The sequence below is a fragment of the Oncorhynchus keta genome, chromosome 21, assembly GCF_023373465.1.
Source record: "Oncorhynchus keta strain PuntledgeMale-10-30-2019 chromosome 21, Oket_V2, whole genome shotgun sequence".
Taxonomy (NCBI): Eukaryota; Metazoa; Chordata; class Actinopteri; order Salmoniformes; family Salmonidae; genus Oncorhynchus; species Oncorhynchus keta.
In genome coordinates, this window is record NC_068441.1 from 22,318,417 (window position 1) to 22,339,737 (window position 21,321).

The 21,321-nt window shown below is 47.2% G+C and overlaps 2 protein-coding genes across 5 annotated transcripts in view; one reads left to right on the forward strand and one right to left on the reverse strand.

The window, feature by feature from the left end:
- The window catches only part of LOC118400263 (succinate dehydrogenase [ubiquinone] iron-sulfur subunit, mitochondrial-like), a 401,361-nt gene that overhangs the window by 356,063 nt on the left and 23,977 nt on the right, over positions 1-21,321 (reverse strand). The window lies entirely within an intron of this gene.
- The window catches only part of LOC118400261 (rootletin-like), a 26,560-nt gene continuing 5,239 nt past the window's right edge, over positions 1-21,321 (forward strand). The window contains exons 1-35 of one of the 4 annotated variants that reach the window (XM_052473468.1): positions 1-188; positions 4,437-4,563; positions 4,692-4,837; positions 8,218-8,409; positions 8,579-8,602; positions 8,817-8,900; positions 9,024-9,124; positions 9,220-9,385; positions 9,495-9,601; positions 9,734-9,961; positions 10,215-10,305; positions 10,388-10,474; positions 10,575-10,787; positions 11,035-11,234; positions 11,512-11,694; positions 11,805-11,949; positions 12,115-12,261; positions 12,469-12,699; positions 12,885-13,078; positions 13,150-13,277; positions 13,578-13,747; positions 14,572-14,751; positions 14,906-15,040; positions 15,165-15,308; positions 15,396-15,634; positions 15,797-15,956; positions 16,160-16,327; positions 16,494-16,929; positions 17,071-17,231; positions 17,471-17,591; positions 17,779-17,942; positions 19,104-19,319; positions 19,481-19,705; positions 19,839-19,988; positions 20,155-20,355. In XM_052473468.1, the coding sequence (XP_052329428.1) occupies positions 4,509-4,563; positions 4,692-4,837; positions 8,218-8,409; positions 8,579-8,602; positions 8,817-8,900; positions 9,024-9,124; positions 9,220-9,385; positions 9,495-9,601; positions 9,734-9,961; positions 10,215-10,305; positions 10,388-10,474; positions 10,575-10,787; positions 11,035-11,234; positions 11,512-11,694; positions 11,805-11,949; positions 12,115-12,261; positions 12,469-12,699; positions 12,885-13,078; positions 13,150-13,277; positions 13,578-13,747; positions 14,572-14,751; positions 14,906-15,040; positions 15,165-15,308; positions 15,396-15,634; positions 15,797-15,956; positions 16,160-16,327; positions 16,494-16,929; positions 17,071-17,231; positions 17,471-17,591; positions 17,779-17,942; positions 19,104-19,319; positions 19,481-19,705; positions 19,839-19,988; positions 20,155-20,355 (5,592 nt within the window). In that variant the 5' untranslated portion in view covers positions 1-188; positions 4,437-4,508. Of the gene's footprint in view, positions 189-3,685; positions 4,021-4,436; positions 4,564-4,691; positions 4,838-8,217; positions 8,410-8,578; positions 8,603-8,816; positions 8,901-9,023; positions 9,125-9,219; positions 9,386-9,494; positions 9,602-9,733; positions 9,962-10,214; positions 10,306-10,387; positions 10,475-10,574; positions 10,788-11,034; positions 11,235-11,511; positions 11,695-11,804; positions 11,950-12,114; positions 12,262-12,468; positions 12,700-12,884; positions 13,079-13,149; positions 13,278-13,577; positions 13,748-14,571; positions 14,752-14,905; positions 15,041-15,164; positions 15,309-15,395; positions 15,635-15,796; positions 15,957-16,159; positions 16,328-16,493; positions 16,930-17,070; positions 17,232-17,470; positions 17,592-17,778; positions 17,943-19,103; positions 19,320-19,480; positions 19,706-19,838; positions 19,989-20,154; positions 20,356-21,321 lie in introns of those variants that run through there. The other 3 variants (XM_035796935.2, XM_035796936.2, XM_035796937.2) reach the window with 3 other exon arrangements.

Genomic DNA, 21,321 nt, shown 5'->3' on the forward strand with positions numbered 1-21,321 from the left:
CACCTCTGGCCTGCTCGCCTCCCTACCACTGAGGAAGTACAGTTCCCGCTCAGCCCAGTCAAAACTGTTCGCTGCTCTGGCCCCCCAATGGTGGAACAAACTCCCTCACGACGCCAGGACAGCGGAGTCAATCACCACCTTCCGGAGACACCTGAAACCCCACCTCTTCAAGGAATACCTAGGATAGGGTAAGTAATCCTTCTCACCCCCCCTAAAAAGATTTAGATGCACTATTGTAAAGTGGCTGTTCCACTGGATGTCTTAAGGTGTATGCACCAATTTGTAAGTCGCTCTGGATAAGAGCGTCTGCTAAATGACTTAAATGTAAATGTAGACATTGATAATGTTGTAAATGACTATTGTAGCTGGAAATGGCAGATTTTGAATGCAATAGCTACATAAGTGTAGCCCATTATCAGCAACCATCACTCCTCACTAATCTCGTAGCAGTTGACCAGTCTGTTTTCAGGACATCTCACACCTACTCTGTTACAGAGTCAGTTGAGCTTGGCTCTTAACATCCATTCCTTTTGGGGATTGTGTGTGGAATTTCCCTAAATATATTCTGATATCCATACAATGTTATTACATAATTCACATATTGCCCTGACAACAGGACTACTTTATAATTATACCTCATACAGTATTAACAGGGTGTTCTACAGATGATCTGATCTGTAAGACATATCTGTATTTCCACTTCTGTCTAGACCGGGAGAAGATCATCCATGCTACTGCAATAAATGCAATGCTTGCTTGGCTTCGGTTGATGCCCATTCCACCTGTATGATGTGCCTAGGCTTAGAGTATGGGGCGGCAGCGTAGCCTAGTGGTTAGATCATTGGACTAGTAACCGAAAGGTTGCAAGTTCAAATCCCCGAGCTGACAAGGTACAGAATCTGTCGTTCTGCCCCTGAACAGGCAGTTAATCCACTGTTCCTAGGCTGTCACTGAAAGTAAGAATTTGTTCTTAACTGACTTAGTTTACCTATAAAGGTAAAATTTAAAAAAAAAAATGCCATTCATTCTGTGGATTCCCCCTTCAGCAGCATTTATTGTGCTACATGCCTACGTGAAGCATGACTGGCTATGATGGAGACGAACTCTAGAGGCGCTGGGAGCTCAGCAGGCCTGCCCTCCAAGCAGTAAGAAAGACGGGACCTACTCTGGATGAGTTGGAGGCCCAGGCAGCCTCTCTGTCTTAGCAGCTCCGCTCTCTCAGCCCGAAAGGCTCAGCTGAAGACTTAAGACAGGATCTTGATGCTATCTCCTCTGAGACTCCTCCCCGTTCTGGATCAGCAAACTATGGCTCAGAGAGCTGAGAGTGAAGCGCCTTTGTTCATCAGCTGATATGCAGGAGCTCAATAGGGTTCTGAATGCTCCGGATGTTAAACCAGACCCTAACAGCATTCTGGGCAGAGTGTACATTCCTCAGTGCCCCAAGTTCTCCAATGAACTGTGTCAAACTTGGGCTAAGGTGAACTCAAGTTTCCATCTCTCTAGCCAGTGCAATACTTTGACCTTTATGGCTTCCCCTGAGGGGTTGGGACTTCCTTTGTCATTGGGTGCTCTAGCTGTCCTGGAGGGCAGGCAGTGTGTCCCCGGTGATGCATTGGGCAGACCGTACCTCCCTCTGGAGAGCCCTGCGGTTGCGGGCGGTGCAGTTGCCGCACCAGGCGGTGATACAGCCCTTAATTGTAAAAATTGCTCTTATTTGTAACTACACTCAATGTGTTGATAGAACTTCGGTAGCGTTTACCTCATTTGCTTTGTTAAAATCTCCTGCTTCAATAAATGCGATCTCAGTATATGTGGTTTCCAGTTTGCATCAAGTCCAGTGTAGTTCCTTGAGGGCCGTTGTGGTATCGGGAAAACCGAGGAGTGTGTCAATTCGTTAGAAGGCAAACGGAGGACGGTCCTCCTCTCCTCGATAGCCTACTTTTGGCGAGGAAGCTTAAGTGTATCCTACCACGGAAGAGTTTTGATATCTGCCACAACCCCTTTCTACAGATTTTCAGGGCTCTAGTTCAAATGGGGTGAGGGGCATGAGCTTTCTAAGGGTTGCATTTTCAATCACTTGTTATAGGCCAGAACATGATTATAATAATTTCTACATTGCTGTTGCCGACCCCTGTTCTAGGCCTCACCAACTCACAGGAATTTACTTTTTTTTCTCACTAAATCGTCAGAAGGAAAATAATAATAATCAACTTCAACAAATACAATAGGGTTTCACTCAACTTCGCCGCTTGAACCCCTAATTAGTCATTTATAATACTAACATAGTTTAACCTTATAGCGTACGTTTTTGTAATGCAAGGACTCTCTAGTTTGGATACCACTGGTGCAGTTTTACAGAGACATTTCAGGGATACAGCAGAGAGTTTGGCTAAAACTGCCAAATGTATTACTCCTAATAGCCTACACATGCTTTACCAGCTAGTAGAACACTGACCCACACCCAGATTCATTACCCAGGTTAAACTGGTTTGACCTGTAATAGGCTATAAGCCTACCCCAGGTCCAGGAAGACCTAGCTGGTTAAAGTGCTTATTAGAACAGTAGCTCTACTGGTAATTGCTTAGTAATAAAGGACCACTTAAAGCCAGGAGTTTTTACTCTCTGCATGACCTGACAAGGAAAAATGCTGTGCTCTTAGTTGTAGGCCATAATATATTTGTTACGATTAACCTAATACTATGTTTCCAAGTTAATTTATTCACAAAGATTAACATTCGGATCATGCTCAATATAGTATCTAGTACCCTTGAATGTAGTATCTAGTACCCTTGCCTCCATACAATGCAGCACTGCCGGGAAACCACAAGAGGGCCCTTAACCCCCAAAAAACGCCAGAGTAAGACATGAGAAATTGAATGATGTGTGATATTTAACATTGTCCAAATATACAATAGTTTTGCGACAGAATATAATGGCTAAATATTTGATGCACATCTCCTTTCAAAATGAGAACACGCTGAAAGTTGTGGGCCTGTGGTTAAGGCTGGGCTTTGTGAATAGAGGGGTCTGGTATTGGCATTCTGAGTCCTTCTCTTTTGTGGGCATGTCTGTTACCATGGTATTTCAAGCATTGAAGTGATGTGGTAGGTAAGGTGTTCGAACTGGGCCACCAGATACTGTAAAGTGGATCAAATTGTTTGTTTTTTCCCTTCTTGTTGATTATGGTGTGTGTTTAATTATTGCAACATTATAAACACTGACTGACTTTTCGCATTCACAGAAGAGTGGATCATGCATTTCCCTTAACGTACCATCGTCATCTTTATTCTGTGTAGCCTAACTCTTCTTTGGCACATATTCTATAATATGAATGAAGAAACTATATCATTGATAGGAATGATGAATGGACACAGACAGCCTTGTTAAAAAACTTCAGAGCTCATCGCGTAGGGTCTGTGAAATAAATGATATTATTGTGTGCCCTACAAATATCCTACATTGATTTAGTTGATATCATCAACATGTGCAGCTCCTTTTTAATCCAATAATACTGTGCATTTTGTTTAATTGTAATTGAGTGTAACTATTTTATGAAGGACATGGCTATCTAATTAAACTGCAAGCGTGGCCAGGCAAAAGAATAGGAATTGAAAGCTCTCCTCGTGGAGGAGGGAGGGGGGATTTACAGTCTGCTAATCCCCTTGTCCTCAATCTTTCTCCGACAGTCCTGTAGAGGATGGAGCAGGACGCACCTGTGGGACGTGGGAGAAATCCTGAGATTCCAACAAACTCACAACTTTCTGTACAGCAGACATATATTTTTGTTTTATAGTTGCTCGTGTGTCGTTCATTTTGATACGCATTTAACCGCGTGCATCCGTTAATTTTGATCTAAATCGAACGGTTAATCCTATTTGAAAACGCTACCAGCGCACGGGACTGGAGCGGAACGTTTCTTTTTCGTCTCTTTTTTGCTGTTTTTGGATTAAAATCAACCGTTTCTCAATGAGCGACACGGAAAATTACAGCTCGGATTCCAAATTGGAATCTGTAATACAGGTCATGTCATGGCTCGTGCACGATTGCACTTCTATTTATCGTTGTTTTTAGCATGTATTGATATTCTTCTGTAAATAATTTATTGTAAAGATTTATAGAAATATCAATAGGTTACCCAATATGTTATAAGTATGTAGCCTCGTTGTAATTACAATAGACGTCTTCACTGAGGATGCTGATGGTTTGACACTTCGACAGAGATGCCATTAAATCTGCTCTCTGTGTTATGAAAGTGTATGTATGCGTGCTCTGCAGAGTGTGAGGTCAGTGTTCTATTCTGAACACAGCTCTCTGGTAGACAGGAGTGACTGCTGAGAAGCCACCTGTCCTCGTGGCACTGTGATCTGCAGGGCCCTTAGTTTTAGTCTGTCTCTGAGGAGATTAACTATAACTATGTGTCTTTGTCTCCCTGCCAGAGGGTGGAGGAGAGTGTGCTGTCTGTGGAGAAGAGGCTGACGGTCAGAGGTGCCTCCCCAGAAGACCCAACTATGTGTCGACCTGCACGGGTACGAAAGATTGTCACCAAGAACCTCAACGAGAGCTGTGAGTAGCCAACCATCTTACTCTACTTTGAATGCATCTGTGATATTTTAGTGTCCTGAATATTGAACAAAGCGCTGTGCTCTTCATTAACGCGATTGGTTGTCTGGCACTCTCTCTCCCCACCCCAGCACCAGGAACCAGGTTCTCAGTGATGTCTGTCCAAGAGGAGAACCGGGTGCTGCAGGTAGAGCTGGGAAGGCTGGAAGACCTGCTGGCCCATAGCAAGGCGGACCGCAATGAGCTGGCTATCAAATACAGCGCAATCAGCGAGAGGGTAAGAGACAGAGAAGAGGAGGAAGAAGACCAGTAAGTAAAATAACAACACTAACCTGGCTTCGAGGGGCCATATATGTGGTGGGTTTAAATGCTTGACCCACCATTGTGGTCTCTAATCTTTCTCGTAAAGGAATAGTAGGTTGAGTTGCCATACACCTGGCACTGTGAAGACCAAGCAGGCCACAGTCAAAGGGACATTTGACAGGCACATATAACAAATACCAATTTACACCATTCCCAATGTTCCTTTCATTATTTTCCTTGTCTGCTCTGGAGAATTTTGTCCGTCTCCTTGGTTACGGGGACAGGAATGAAGTGAAGTGGCATGTTGCTATGGCATTTGTCACCCCTGGTGATGGTAAACAGGGGCTTTAGTGGGGAACAGAGGGGTGTCAGGCTAGAGGGGGAGACTCATTAGTATGGCGTTAGAATTTAGCCTTACTAAATGCGGGTGAACATCAAGAATTATTAGCCAAAAATATCTACCATGTTATCTTTAATCAGTTTTCTTCATGGTGACAATGATTTGGCTAGCCTGCAGTTAAAATACATAAATAAAGGTTAAATAAAGGTTAAATGAAAATATATATATTTTTTAAATGAGTGATTATATTTTTTTAAATGAGCTCCATTCCGGCCATTATTATGAGCCAGTCTCCCCTTAGTCCCTGACCCTACATTACTCATCTCATATGTATATGTATATACTGTACTCGATACCATCTACTGCATCTTGCCTATGCCGTTCTGTACCATCACTCATTCATATCTTTATGTACATATTCTCTTGCGTTTATTGCACGCTGAGTCAGTGTATATGCAACAGTTTGGGCCGCATAATTTGCCAGACTCTTATGTAATTATGACGTAACATTGAAGGTTGTGCAATGTAACAGGAATATTTAGACTAATGGATGCCACCCCTTAGATAAAATACGGAACGGTTCCGTATTTCACTGAAAGAATAAACGTCTTGTTTTCGAGATGATAGTTTCCGGATTCGACCATATTAATGACCTAAGGCTCGTATTTCGGGGTGCTATTATGTTATAAGTAAGTCTAGGATTTGATAGAGCAGTCTGACTGAGGTAGACAGCAGCAGGCTCGTAAGCATTCATTCAAACAGCATTTTCGTGCGTTTTGCCAGCAGCTCTTCGTTGTGCGTCAAGCATTGTGCTGTTTATGACTTCAAGCCTATTAACTCCTGAGATTAGGCTCATGTAAACGATGTGAAATGGCTAGCTTGTTAGCGGGATGCGCGCTAATAGCGTTTCAAACGTAACTCGCTCTGAGACTTGGAGTAGTTGTTCCCTTTGCTCTGCATGGGTAACGCTGCTTTGAGGGTGGCTGTTGTCGTTGTGTTCCTGGTTCGAGCCCAGGTAAGGGCGAGTAGAGGGACGGAAGCTATACTGTTACACTGGCAATACTAAAGTTCCTATAAGAACATCCAATAGTCAAAGGTTAATGAAATACAAATGGTATAGAGAGAAATAGTCCTTTAATTCCTATAATAACTACAACCTAAAACTTCTTACCTGGGAATATTGAAGACTCATGTTAAAAGGAACCACCAGATTTCATATGTTCTCATGTCCTCAGCAAGGAACTTAAACGTTAGCTTTCTTACATGGCACATATTGCACTTTTACTTTCTTCTCCAACACTTTGTTTTTGCCTTATTTAAACCAAATTGAACATGTTTCATTATTTATTTGAGGCTAAATTGATTTTATTGATGTATTATATGAAGTTAAAATAAGTGTTCGTTCAGTATTGTTGTAATTGTCATTATTACAAATAAATGTAAAATAATCAGCCGATTAATCGGTATCTGCTTTTTTGGTCCTCCAGTAATCAGTATCGCTATCGGCGTTGAAAAATCATAATCAGTTGACCTCTAATATTTACATCACTTTTACAATAGCCTATGAAGGCACGCAGCTTACTTTATCGCCCCTCCCTGCTCTCTTGCTATAACGTGTGTGTTGCTCTCTGTTACGAATCCCTTTGGCCCTGCAGTCTAAGGGGGATGGAAACGAGACCCGTAACATATCTCAAGCAAATCATAAGTGAAAAGGAACAGTGAGAATTAATAACAGACAACCTAATTCTACTGTCAAACACTTAAGGTTTATTGTTCAAACACATGGTGATGGGGGTGGGGGGGGGCTGAGCTGGACCCAAGGAAAGAACTAATATATATCAACAAAAAAAACTAAGGTAGTCTAGCCTGTTTCATGAACAGCTAGCTAACTAACCAATAAAATACAGTGGGTGGTCCACCCAGATCTAACTAGGGTTCTTAGACAAAGTTTTCCTATGGGTAATGTATGCCCAAGGGCGACTTGGTTTGGTATCCCCTTTTCCCACCAACAAACAAACAGTCATACACCACAACAATACATACTCACATGATAATGGACAAATGTGACATGTAGGCACAAAAACAAAAGAGAGATAGCTGGAGAGACAACTGATTGGGTTTCTTTTAAACCAAGGGAAAGGGGATGTGACTGGGTAAGGGAAAAGGAGCAGGTGTGTCTTTAGATTGGTGACTGATTAGCAACTGATGACTTCCACGTGTGACTAGGGTAGAAGGAGAGAAAACAAATACACACAGGATACCTGTATCCGTAACACTCTCTGAATGGGCATTTATTCTTATTCGCGGCAGATTTGAATTGGCTACTGTCATGTAGGACATTTCACACCAGCTATGAATATAGTTGGATTTAGTTTGCTTTTCTGAAACTCTCCCATAGAAAATGTTGCACACCTGGAGATGTGGAGGCTTGGCTTACTGTAGATTATGCTCATTGCGTAGTGTCACAAATTCGACTAATGCAGCCTATAGTTGTTGTAATTGATGTTTACATTATGAAGCCTGTGAGAATCTTTGATGTCCTACTGGTGCTCATTCTGTTAGGTGTAGGTCTACTGCAGCTATGGCTGCATTTCAGATACACCTGTATGTCATAGTAGGACCAATCTCTTGTTTTATTAAGACTCTATAAAGCAATACTAGTTGTGCCCCCCATGGATTTAAAATGCCCCCTCAGGCATTTCATCCTGGAGCCGTGCCTGGAGGCCTGCTTACAACCCCTCAATCACAGAGCCCTCTAAGAAACCATTTGGTTCCTGATAGGGTTAGGTAGATGCAAATGGAATCGTCTTGCTCCTTCCAATAATTAATTATGCATTTATAACAGAGAATTATGGTAAAACATTCCAGCATATCTTATTTGACTTTCTAGGTCCGACCACATAGCATAGCTTGCAATCCCGAAGAAAAACAGTAAGCAACAGGGGTTACATTGTGACTCCCCCTGTGCCACATCACCCCCTCAACCTCTCTGTTATGTGTTTTAATCTACGTAGCTAGAGCATGCGCTCTGCCTGGAGATGAGTGACGGGGAGCAGGGTTCACCAGGGTCTCGCAGCCTGGCTCAGCAGAACGTGGACCTGCGCCGGCGTCTGGATGAGGAGCAGGCGGCCTACAAGCGTAAACTCACAGCCTACCAGGAGGGCCAGCAGAGACAGGCTCAGCTGGTGCAGAAGCTGCAGGCCAAGGTATCACACTATGATGCATTTGTTTCCGTTCACCTCCATTTCATTTGGAGGGTAAAGAGTGTTTTACTAGTTCATTTGTAAGTCTGTAATTGTCTGCCAACCTTGTTAACAGGTTGAGCCTAATGGCGTGTTTTTTTGTGTTTTTTTATTTACTTTATTTTTATTGAAGAACACACAAATGAACACAAAACAGGTAATGGCTGTGTTTTTTTATGGTTTTAATTTGGGAAGTGAGTTCATGAACCTCATAGATGTCTTCCTGTATGACATCACTGCCTTTACATACTCTCCTACTAAGAATTAAACATTTTATGATGACAAATAGGAACTGACGCTGCTTATCTAATGTAATCTATATTATGTCACCAGTCAGAGAGCAGATCACCTCACTGTGTCCTCCCCTCCAGGTCCTGCAGTACAAGAAGAGGTGTGGAGATCTAGAGCAGACTCTAGTGGAGAAGTCCTCGGAGCTGGAGCAGCACAGACTGAGTGTTCGTACTGCTCTACACCACTATGGAGACATTCTGAAACAACTAACCACGCATTTAGTTACAGCAGTGAGTTAATCTACAATTCACATTGGATGTGTAACTGTGATTTTTATTTCTCTTTAGGGTCGTTGTGATCTGTCCAGCAACAGTCACCGCAGAGAAGAGGTGGATCCATGCTGCGACTTGGAAAATGCTCTGATCCGGTTGGAGGAGGAGCAGCAAAGGTTAGTGATTGTAATCTGCCTGGGCCAATCAGTAATGAAACTAATGGCATACAGAATTCAATGCAATTGATGCAATGCCGTGTTATGCTCCACAGGAGCAGCAGTCTGTCTGCAGTGAACGCCATGCTGAGAGAGCAGTTGGAGCAGGCAGGACTGGCCAATGAGGCACTCAGCCAGGACATACGCAGGCTCACTGCTGATTGGTCTAAATCCAGGGTGGAGCTGGAGCAGAGGGAGTCTGATTGGAGGAGGGAGGAGGAGGTGGGTATTAGAAATGGGTTTTTGCGGATGGCTGTTTTAATTTTTTATATAAGAAACACTTTACTTTTCTTATTTTCTGTCACATGCCATTTCACAATTTCTCTCTTAGTCTTTCCACAGTTATTTCAGCAGTGAGCACAGTCGTCTACTGTGCCTATGGCGACAGGTGGTGGGCTTCCTTAGGCAGGTGTCTGAGCTGAAGAGCGCTACAGAGAGGTCAGAACAACTAACTGCACAACAAACTGCACAAAAGCACCTCATTTTATATTGTGAAGTTGCCACGACATTTGTGCTCTATGGAATTTTTATTCTTTCATATTTCGCCCTCGGCCCCTTTCCCCCTGCCAGAGACCTGTCTGACATGCGTAACGAGCTGGTACAGACCTCCCACTCTATCCAGTCATCCTGCTCTGGCCTGTCCTCCACGATGCGCAACCGGGAGGGAGGGGCGGCCCTGGCTCTGGAGCGGGAGGTGGCGCTGCGGGGGCAGCTGGAGCTGCAGCTCAGAGAACGGGTGACCGAGATGATGAGCCTGCAGACCAGGACAGACGCAGAGAGGGCCGAGCTCAACGCCAGGTCAGGGACAGAGTTGAACACTCTGCTCAGTCATTGGCAGTGTCTCAAATGGCACCCTACATAGAACACTACTTTTGACCAGAGCCCTATGGGACTCTGACACTGTCTGTCTCTCTGTGTTTACTGAGTGGAAGCCTGGTCTGTCCGGTGGCGGTAAATCAAGAGGGTGAACTGTAATGTGCATCTTAGAGATTCAATGGTGCGTGTGTGCGTGTGTGTGCGTGTGTGTGCGTGTGTGCGTGTGTGTGGTCAGATTGTCAGATGCAGTGCAAGAGTGGGAGAGGCTGAAGGGGCAGACTGAGGAGAGAGACAGAGACATGGCCTCTCTGATCAGGAGACTGGAGGTGAGATTGGCCTGTGTGACCCCAGCATAGAAACTCCCTGTAGCCATTAGCCATCATACCCCTCACTATGGTTCTACTACAGGAGCAGAATGGCAACGATGAGACAGACATGCAGGTGATGAGAGCTCATACTGAAACACTGCTGGACACACTGAGAGACATCGCACAGGTACAGCAGTCTCTCACTTATACACATGCACGCGCACACACACATACACACACACACACAGCAAACTTTGACCAACCTCCACATTTAAACCCCTCCTTAGACTGTCCTGTCCGATGGGGACTCGTCATCAGAGGCAGACCAGGAGAACACCGGAGCTCCTCTATTGGCTCTGCTCCGTGGCTCCTCCCCTCACCGCTCCTCGTCATCACGGCGATCCATCTCTCCCAGACGCTACTCCTCGTTGGCACCCGTCCCAGAAGCCAGCCTGTCTGCCCTGCGCTCTGCTGTCAACAGCAGACATCTGCAGCTGCAGGTACCCTGTCCCTCTGCTGCAGCTGGACACATTAACACATCTTCTACTATCTAAGTGATTTTACTGTAGTCATTCCCTGGGATTGGGAATTGAAGCTTCTTCTAGCCTGCTTTATTACAATGTTACATTGTCCAACTTTCCTATACAAACATTTCCTATAAAAGTTGTCTTGTCTCTTAATTCCTCTGTATCACTTTCAGCATCCAGTGTTCAGTGTCCCACTCTGTCCCCTCTCTCTGGTCCACAGGAGGTCCGGGGGTGCCTGTCCTCTGCCCATTCATCATTGCAGACACTGCGCAGACAGCTCGCAGAGGCGGAGTCAGCCAAGCGAGAGGCAGAGCAGCGCAGTCGGACCCTGCAGGGAGAGAGGGATGGATTTCAGATAGAAAAAGACACCACGCAGAGAGAGAGAGAACGTCTGAAACAAGACAGAGACACATTGGCGAGGTACAACCAGGAGAGTCCGCAAGCAGACTTATAAAACAACTTGGGTGATGGAAAACCCTTTAGCACCAGGAACTGTCTTCCCGCAGTGCACTGGTTAAAGAACAGGCCTTCGTGTGGAGTAGCTAGAGAAGAGGAGTGGCTAATGCTACATATATTATAAGCACTAGCAGTTCAATTTATTTTGAGGAAGCGCACATCTATCCCTTCATACAGTTTTACAGAAATTTCTTATCACCATGTCCTGTTGTCCTCTGTGTCTGTGTGTCTGTCCTCTCAGCGAGAAGATGGCTGTGGAGAAGGCAGCCCAGACAGCTCTGATCAAGGCCCAGATCCTGCAAATGGACTATGAAAAGCTGCAGCAGGCCGTGACGTCGGCCCAGAGAGAGAGGGATCACGAGAGAGAGGAGAAGGAGGCCGTTCTGCAGGAGAGAGACCGAGCCGAGGCTGAGACCGAACGAGTGTGAGTGAGAGAAGAGATCAGCGAAACCAATTGTCATTGATAGGGTGTGTGAATGGAAAACAAACCCTGTGGTCATGTCTCTGTGTCTAACGCTGTCCCTGACCCCACAGTCAGAAGCAGTGGGAGCAGAGTGAGAGCCAGGCGTCTGTCCAGCGAGGGGAGCTGTCTGTAGTGAGAGAGACCCACCACCAGGCGGAGGTAGAGAAGCAGCTGCTGGAGGGGGAGAAGGTCCAGCTCACTGAGGCTCTGAACCGGGTAAGACACACAGACAGACATGGATGATATCACTCAAACTCTCTGGATCCTCTTGTTTGGATGTTGCTATTTGTTCCTCCTTTGACTTCCACTCCTTGAAAGTTCATCCCTTAAAATTTCACCCATCCTCTCTCTGTCCTGTATGTTTTCTCCTCTCTACCACAGGCTGAGAGCAGTAATGCAGAGCTCTCTCTGCTGGTCAATAAGCTTCACTCTGAGGAGGCTGCCCTCCAAGACTCTCTGGCCAAGATGGGCAGCATGAACGAGGGCCTGGCCCAGGACAAGTCTGACCTCAACTTCATCATCTGCCAGGTAAGACACAGTGGGACCAACACTAACACTTGTGGGTGAAGTCATATAGGACTGATGCAAGAGTAACCATCAAAACAAAGCATCTCTCTGGTCTATTCTATAGGATAGGTATCATGGTATGCCTTCCTGGACCTCTTCAATTTAGGCCTTCCTCACCCGTTCACACTCATACGTGTCCATGTTTCTCTCTCTCTTTCTGTCTCTCAGCTGGAGGAGGAGAAGGCCCATCTGCAGGCCCAGAAGCGTGAGGCGGAGCAGGAGAAGCTTACCATCAGAGATGAGCTGGTCCGAGTGGAGCAGGACAGACTAGAGCTGGACACCGCCCGCCTCGCCCTCCACCAATCACTGCAAGAGTCTGAGCTGAGCAGGGTGGTAATGGAGGCGGAGCTTCAGAGTCTCCGGGCAGATAGAGTGAAGCTGCAGGACAAAGTCACTCAGGTAAATGATGAGTCTCCACTCTGAATGGGAAAGTGGCATATGATAATGTGTCTTCTCAGCAAGAAAGAGCTTCAGTAATTAACAAAGCATGATCATCACTGAGGTCTGAAACCTCATTGTTCCATTTAATATGTCTGTAAATGTGTACAGTTTTACTGGATGTACCTGTGTATTTCTGCTGACAGTTGTGTGGCGAGGTGAGCTCTCTGGGGGCGGAGTTGGGCATGGCCCGGGGTGAGGAACAGAGGCAGGGTGTGGCCCTGGAGGAAGTAGGGCGGGGCAGAGTGGAGCTGGCTAGAGAGAGGGCGGGGCTGGTGGTCCAGCTGACTGCGTCAGAGAGAGAGAACACCAACCTGACTGAGGAGCTCGCCACATTCAGGTGAGATCTGTGTGTGTGCACGTGTGTGTGTTGAAGAATTGGTCCCTAATGTGTGTGTCGTGCCCCTGCAGGTCGGAGCGGGAGGCCCTGGAGACCAGCCTGTTTGAGGAGCAGCAGCAGCTGGTGCAGCTGGAGTCTGGCAGAGAGCGGCTGGAGACAGAGATCCAGAGCCTGCGTCTGCGCTGTGAGACAAACAATGGTGAGAAATGGAGAGAGAGAGAGAGGACAGGAGGAGGAACCAAATGAGTGAAAACAGGATGGTAGTGACAGTGTGGCAGAGAGCGCATTAACAAGGAAGACGGAAGTATTGATATGTTAGAATGAAACATTGAGGAGCATTGATGAAGCCATAGAACATCAAAAGAACGAGGGGAAACCAGATCAAGTGTTAGTAAAAAGGAGTTGAGGAGATTGATGGAGAAATGATGCTATAGCCATTACATGACTGTCTGAACACCAGTGTAAAACTGCTCATCATGTCCCCTATTGTCCTGTGTAGCGGAGCTGAGGCGTGTGCGTGCTGATGGGGAGAATGCACTGGCACAGAGTGAGAGGGAGAGAGAGGCTCTGAGCCAGGCCCTGAGCAGCACCCAGCAGGAGTTCCAGCAGGCCCTACGCACCACCATCACTGACCACCAGGAGGAGGCAGAGAGACTGACCTCTGAGAAGGTGCGGGGGGATGGGGGTTCTCAGACTCTATAGAATTCTTATTTACAGTGACGGCCTACAGTAGTGTTACTAAACTGTCTAGGTCTGTTTGGAGAGGTTTCTGCTCTAGCAGTACCTAATATAATGTTTACATACCCTACATTATCCATCTCATATGCATACGTATATACTGTACTCTATATCATCTACTGCATCTTTATGTAATACATGTATCACTAGCCACTTTAACTATGCCACTTTGTTTACATACTCATCTCATATGTATATACTGTACTCTATCATCTACTGCATCTTTATGTAATACATGTATCACTAGCCACTTTAACTATGCCACTTTGTTTACATACTCATCTCATATGTATATACTGTACTCTATCATCTACTGCATCTTTATGTAATATATGTATCACTAGCCACTTTAACTATGCCACTTTGTTTACATACTCATCTCATATGTATATACTGTACTCGATACCATCTACTGTAGAGCCTATGCTGCTCTGTACCATCACTCATTCATATATCTTTATGTACATATTCTTTATCCCCTTACACTGTGTATAAGACAGTAGTTTTGGAATTGTTAGTTAGATTACGTGTTGGTTATTACTGCATTGTCGGAACTAGAAGCACAAGCATTTCGCTACACTCGCATTAACATCTGCTAACCATGTGTATGTGACAAATAAAATGTGATTTATTTCTTTCTTTTGCCAAAAGTGTCTCAATGTGTGTCTTGATTCTACTCAGTTGTTTGTGTTCTTTATTTGGGCTGGTCAGGGCCTTACAATGAACATCAACAACGGAGTGTGTTTGTTCTCCAGGAGGCCCTGCGTCACAGTCTGGAGTCTGAACAGGAGGGGGCACTACGCCGAGTCAGACAGGAGGCCGAAGAGCAGCTCCTCAGAGCCGAGAGAGACCGGGAAGACCTGAGAGATGAAGTGAGGAGTCTGCAGCACGACAGAGACCAGAGTCTGCTACAGGCAGAGACAGAGAAACAACAGGTCAGTCACATCTGAGAGACCAGACAGACACCATGTAATAGAGATCAGACTTTGTAATGAAGTGCAGAGCAAATAGTGATAAGAGATAACTACCTTCATGAGGTTGTGATCCATATGCCCAGTTCTAGAGGCCCTTTCTATTGCCCTCTGTCAGATGCTGTCCCAGAAGGAAGCAGAAAAGGCTGTGCTGTCTGAGAGAGTGTCCATCCTGCAGGCAGAGCTGGGTACTGCAGCCCTGGAGCTGGACAGACAAGCCAGAGAGGCAGCTCATTACAAAGACCAGGAGAGGGTAATTATAGACCGCTTTAGAACTCTGTTCCCGTTCTGTACTATCCTGAATTGTTCTAAATTACATTAAAAGGCTAAACATGTATGTGTCCAAACTCAAACATCTCCCTGACTTTTGTCTATAGGCCTCAGTGGGAGCTCTGACCATTGAGTTACTGGAGCTTCGCTCTCAGCTGGAGGATGCTGACAGTGTTCATGATCGGGAGCTACACAGGCTGCAGGAGAACTGCACTGACCTACAGACACACACGGACATTGCACTCAAAGAGGTTAGGGACGGTTAGAGTCAAGGATGGAGCCGGTGACCATTTCTGGTTCAACATTTCTTCACCACTCTCCCTAACTTCCTCTTCCAGTTGGAGGAGTGCAGAGCTTCTCTCTCAGCCAGTGAGGAGAGCCGAGACCAGGTGAGGCGGGACATGATGGAGATGGAAAGGCGCCTCAACCAAACCCGGGACACTGGAGAGGGGTACAGAAGGGATGGGGTGGAGCTACGGCGCACCCTCGGTGATGTCACCAAGGAGAGAGACACTCTCAGCCTATCAAATGCCCAACTGAGAGAGACACTGAGAAGTGCAGATACTGAAAGAATCAGGTAGAGCTTGGCTGCACACCTCCCACATGTTCAGTTCTAGTGTCACTGTTGGGTCGTAAATCCTAAAGAAAGCATCTATACAAAAGTGTGTAATGTTTGACATTTTAGTTTGACCGAACTCTCACTGCAGTAGTTGCAGTACTAATATTGTGTGTGTGTCAGTGTAAAGCGTCAGTGTGAGGAGAAGGAGCAGCGGCTGGCTGTTCTGGAGGAGAGCCTGTCGTCTGCCCAGAGAGAGGTGGCTGAACTCCGCAGCTGTTTGAGAGAGGTCGAGAGGTCACGACTGGAGGCCCGGAGAGAGCTGCAGGAGATACAGAGACAGGTCCATCACACACACGGTCACATCTCTGAAATAATCTGTTTTATAATTTTACATTTATCGGTTTACCTTAAATGCAGTGGAACACTCTAATTAGCTTGACTAGGCATTGAGTTTTTGCTATCCACGTGATCTTACCAGGAAAAACTCCAGACTTTGGCTTAGACATAGTCTATAACTTGTCCTCCATCCGATCACTCCATCAGGTGAAGGTGCTTGATGGAGAGAAGGAACAGAAAGGGAAGGAGGTGGCTGAGCTGCAGACACGTCTCTCCCTGGAGGAGCAGAGAGAGGAGGAGAGAGGGAGGGCGATGTTCTCTCTCAAACAGAAGCTGGTCGAGGCTGACACAGCCATGACCTCCATCAAGAAAGAGGTGAGGATAGTGGAAGACATTGAGGAGGGTATAGAGGGAGAGTTTAGGCTTGGTTAAACATAACACTTAATCAACCTCCCTCTACACATCCCTTTCTGCTGCACCTCTCTTTCAATCTCTATCCCTCCCTCTTTGCTCGCTCTCCCTCTCTTTCTCCTCCCTCCAGCTGTCCATCCTCCAGAGGCGTCTGACAGAGTCAGAGTCAGGCTGTCGGGGTTGTGAGAGGGAGCTGACGGCCCAGCTGCAGGAGGCCCGGGGCTGTGAGAAGAAGCTCCAAGATGAGGCCAGGAACCTGTCCCTGCGGGCCCAGACAGCCCAGGACTCCCTCACGCTGTCTAGCCTGCAGCTCAGCGAGGCCCAGGGCCGCCTGGCAGCCACTGAGGCAGAGCTGGCCCGGTCCGAGGCCGGACGCAGGGAGCTGGAGTTCCGCCTGGGCAGCCTGCAGTCGGCGCTGACCCGTACACTGGGCATCGGAGTGGGAGGCCGGAGCAGTGCCAGCTGGGGCAGGAGCCCCAGGGGGAGCTCCCCAGCAGCATCCCACAGCAGCATCACACGTCACCGTAGCCTCTCGCCCCTACGCTGCTCACTGTCGCCCCCTAAAGGTGAGGGCGAACCCTTGCCAAACACCAGTGTGAAAGCAGGCTGTAATGTATTGTATTTACAGAGACAAACAAAGTCCTGTAGATTGATGGGATTGGAGTTATACTTGAGGAATTACACTGATTGTCATTTTTTTCTTCCAGATTTTGGAGGTTCGACCCCTGACAACACGTTGGGCTGCTCCAGGCAGATCTCCCCAGAACGGGGTGACACGCCCCTCCCCATGCCTCTGCTGGACCCTGAGACGCTGCGCTGCGGCCTCAGAGACGTCCTCCAGGAGCTCCGAGACTCTCGGAGAGACAGGGTACTGTAGACATGATGCATGTCAGTCCAGTATCATATAAACATATAGATTTGACATTTTATTTACCATTCCGTCAGACACATATATTAACATATATTAAGACTTTTTTTTTTTCGAACTAAGTGATTTCTCTGTGCTAAACAATTGTACAATAAATCTCTGAAATGTGAATTTATATGATAGAAATGGTCTGTCAGTGCATGACGGGGTTGTTGAATTGTGTTTCATGTTGTTTTCAGGACGAGGCTCGCTGCCAGTTGGGGGCGCTACAGAGTGTGCTGGAGGAGATGACGGGGGAGAGAGACTCCGCCCAGAACCACCTTTCTCAGCTACACAACACACTGCAGGAGTGCCAGGAGGGTGAGCCACACACACATGCACACGGGCACACACACGAACCATAAGAGGGCCAAGAGAGTCATTTACACAGTGAAGTCATTCACAGCCATCCAATGACCCAGGAAGGGCTCACATTATGCACACATTGGCATATAGACCTTGTCTGTGAATGCTCCAGTGTTGTGACTGTCTGTGTGTTTCTGTCCAGGTAAGCGTGGTGTTGACGGGCGTCTGAGCTCCACCCAGGCCATGCTCCAGCAGCAGGAGGAGACGGTGAGGAGGGGAGAGAGGGAGAGGAGGGCCCTCACTGACAGAGTCAAGGTTCTGGAGAGAGCCCTGCAGACTGCAGAGACGGAGAGGAAACACACACAGGTACACATATTGCAGAGACTGAAACACACCTGAAGTAAACATACTCTCACATAAACACATACTTTACTGTATGTAGAAGAACTTCTCTGACTAGGATTCTTATGTCTGCTAACACAATGCTGCACACTGACCTGCCAACACTGTCGTATGGTGACCCTGCAGGGAGCAGAAAACTGACGGTGACTGTCATAACAACAGATGCCACAGAACACTGAGTAATTAAACACAACTTCATGTCATATCTCTGGCCAAAGCAACTCCATATGTCCAGCCCTCACACAACCCTAGGAAACACAAGAAAAGTGCTCTCTGCTTATGAGAGAGAAATTATGATTATAGTTAGAGGGTCCAAATCAAATGGTCAGGTGAATGCTTTCTGTTGCTGGAAAGAGAGGGGTTAAATTTGGTTAGAAAAAGAGGGGGGGAGTTGAGAGAAGGAGGGAGGGATGTGGCCAGCTGTGTGTTTATGTCTGTCTGGCCTCTCTGTAAGAGTGTTTGTGGAGTGTCTGTGTTTGCCCCTCATGTCTAGTTCTATAGCTCTCTACAGCAGGGGTACTCAACTACTATTTGAGAAAGTCCAGTCATACACATTCCCTAAATGGCATAGGTCCGGATGGATATCGTCATTACTTGGCTTAGTAACAAACCCCCACATCGTGATCCATGCGACCTCCAAACTGTTCACACCTCTCTTGTTGGTGGAGAAACATTTTTGCCGTTTTAAAGCAAATTTCCTGCAATTCTACACTTTGCCATGTCTTATGTGTACCTGAGTGACTCAACAAAATCAATGGAGTCGTTGTGTATGGCTGCTCTAGTCTCTAGCCCTCTGTAGTCCTGTGGTCCTTCTGTAGCTCAGTTGGTAGAGCATGGCGCTTGTAACGCCAGGGTAGTGGGTTCGATTCCCGGGACCACCCATACGTAGAATGTATGCACACATGACTGTAAGTCGCTTTGGATAAAAGCGTCTGCTAAATGGCATATATTATTATTATTATTATTATTATATTATTAGACAAGCAGCCTTTCTGCTGTCAGTCTGTCACATACTGTATCTGTATGGACTGGCTGGCTTACACATGTGACTGCCAGTTTCAGATCTTTCTCTCTCACATTGTCTCTCTCACTCTCTCCTTCTCTTTCTCGCCCTCCTCCCTTTAGGACCAGTTGAGTAAGCAGCGTGCGGGCGAGGTGCGTCTGGAGGCTGAGCGGAGGAGACTGCAGGAGGCCCTGGAGACTGCCGAGGCCCGGGGGACCAGGGTGGAGCTGGGGAGACGCAGCCTGGAGGGGGAGCTGCATAGACTCAAACTGAGCCTCGGGGACAGGGAGGCTGAGAGCCAGGCCACCCAGGAGCGCCATGACTTACTACTCAAACAGGTAGCACACTGGATGGACACTCTTACCCACATGTCTATGAACAGATACATCCCTGATAGAGGCAGGTTATGCTGAGATTGAACCAGAATCAAATGGGAATACACTTAAACCGTATACACACTCAAAGCACTAATACACACTGTGTTGTGGATCTGTCCCAGGTGGCGGAGGGGGAGAGCCGTGTGACGTCGCTCCAGAGAGAGGTGGAAAGGCTGAGCCAAGCTCTGTCTAAAGTCCATGAAGGAGAGGCCTGTCTCAGAGAGAAGACCCAGAACCTTTCACAGAGCCTCCAGGAGGCCACGGCTGCCCACAGCGCCACCCAGGGGCGCCTGGTCGCACTGCAGAAGACCCTGGGGCTGGCCGAGCAGGACCGCAGGCATCTACAGGTGGGCAGAGAGGAACCATTGATGGGACAGTAGGGATGAATTTCAAGTGTTTGTTGTCAAGGTTCATCCCTGTAATTTAAATAGGATTACAGCAAATTGTAATGAGCAGTGAATGGAGTGTTGCTGTGTTCAGGAACGAGTGGATGTAGCGCGGGCCTCCCTGGCGGAGGGGAAGAGAGGCATGGTGGCCCTCACTGAGCGAGTGCAGAGCCTTCAGACTGAGCTGACCCAGAGCGAGCTGAGAAGAGGAGAGCTGGAGGCAGAGCTGGCCCACACACAGGAGGTGTGTGAGAGAGACTTACCCATACATAATCCTTACCTGAAGGATAGGGCTAAAGACATAGCGGGGGCATGTGAAGAATTGAAAAGGAGAAAAAGAGCGAGAGAGAAAGAGACATAGGCCTGATTCTCATCTGTGTAGCTGTTCCTTCACCCTGTCTGTCCTGTAGGCCCTGCATCAACGGTCCACCAGTCTGACAGAGGCCCAGTACAGTGCCCAGTCAGCCCAGGCAGAGAGAGCGGCTGCAGAGGAGAGGCTGCGGGGGCTGCAGAGGGCCGTGGCCGTGCTGGAGACCGAGAAGAAAGATGCGGAAAGACAGGCTGTCCGCCTGGAGAAGGACAAAAATGCATTGAGAAATACACTGGACAAGGTGAGACTAAGACAAGACCGTGAGATAAACACCAAACACAACAGCCATCAGGAATATACACAGTCTGGAAATATTAAGAACACCTTCCTAATATTGACTTGCACCCACCCCCCTGTCGTTCTCTGTAAACATCATCAATGCATTGACTCGCTCCTGTAGATTCATGCTTTACAATATCTGTAAAGTACGACCTTTCCTCACACAGGAAGTGGTGCAGGTCCTAATCCAGGCACTTGTCATCTCCCGTGCAGACTACTGCAACTCGCTGTTGGCTGGGTTCCCCGCTTGTGCCATCAAACCACTACAACTTATCCCGAATGCCGCAGCCCGCCTGGTGTTCAACCTTCCCAAGTTGTCCCATGTCACCCCACTCCTCCACACACTCCACTGGCTTCCAGTCGAAGCTCGCATCCGCTTCAAAACCTTGGTGCTTGCCTAAGGAGCAGCAAGGCAAACTGCCCCTTCCTACCTTTAGGCTATGCTCAAACCCTACACCCCAACCGAGTGCTCTGTTCTGCCACCTCTGGTCTCTTGGCCCGCCCCCCTACAGGGGGTCAACTCCCACTCAGCACAGTCAAGGCTATTTTCTGTCCTGGCACCCCAATGGTGGAACGAGCTTCCCCCTAACGTCAGGACAGCGGAGTCCCTACCCATTTTTCAAAAACGTCTGATACCCTACCTCTTCAAAGAGTATCTGAAATAAATCCCACGGCACTTGTCTTTTCTTACTAGTGTATCTGATGTGAAATGGCTAGCTAGTTAGCGGTGGTGTGCGCTAATAGCGTTTCAATCGGTGACGTCACACGCTCTGAGACCTTGAAGTAGTTGTTCCCCTTGTTCTGCGAGTGCCGTGGCATTTGTGGCGCGATGGGTAACGGTGCTTCGAGGGTGGCTGTTGTCGATGTGTGCAGAGGGTCCCTGGTTCGAGCCTAGGTAGGGGCGAGGAGAGGGACAGAAGCTATACTG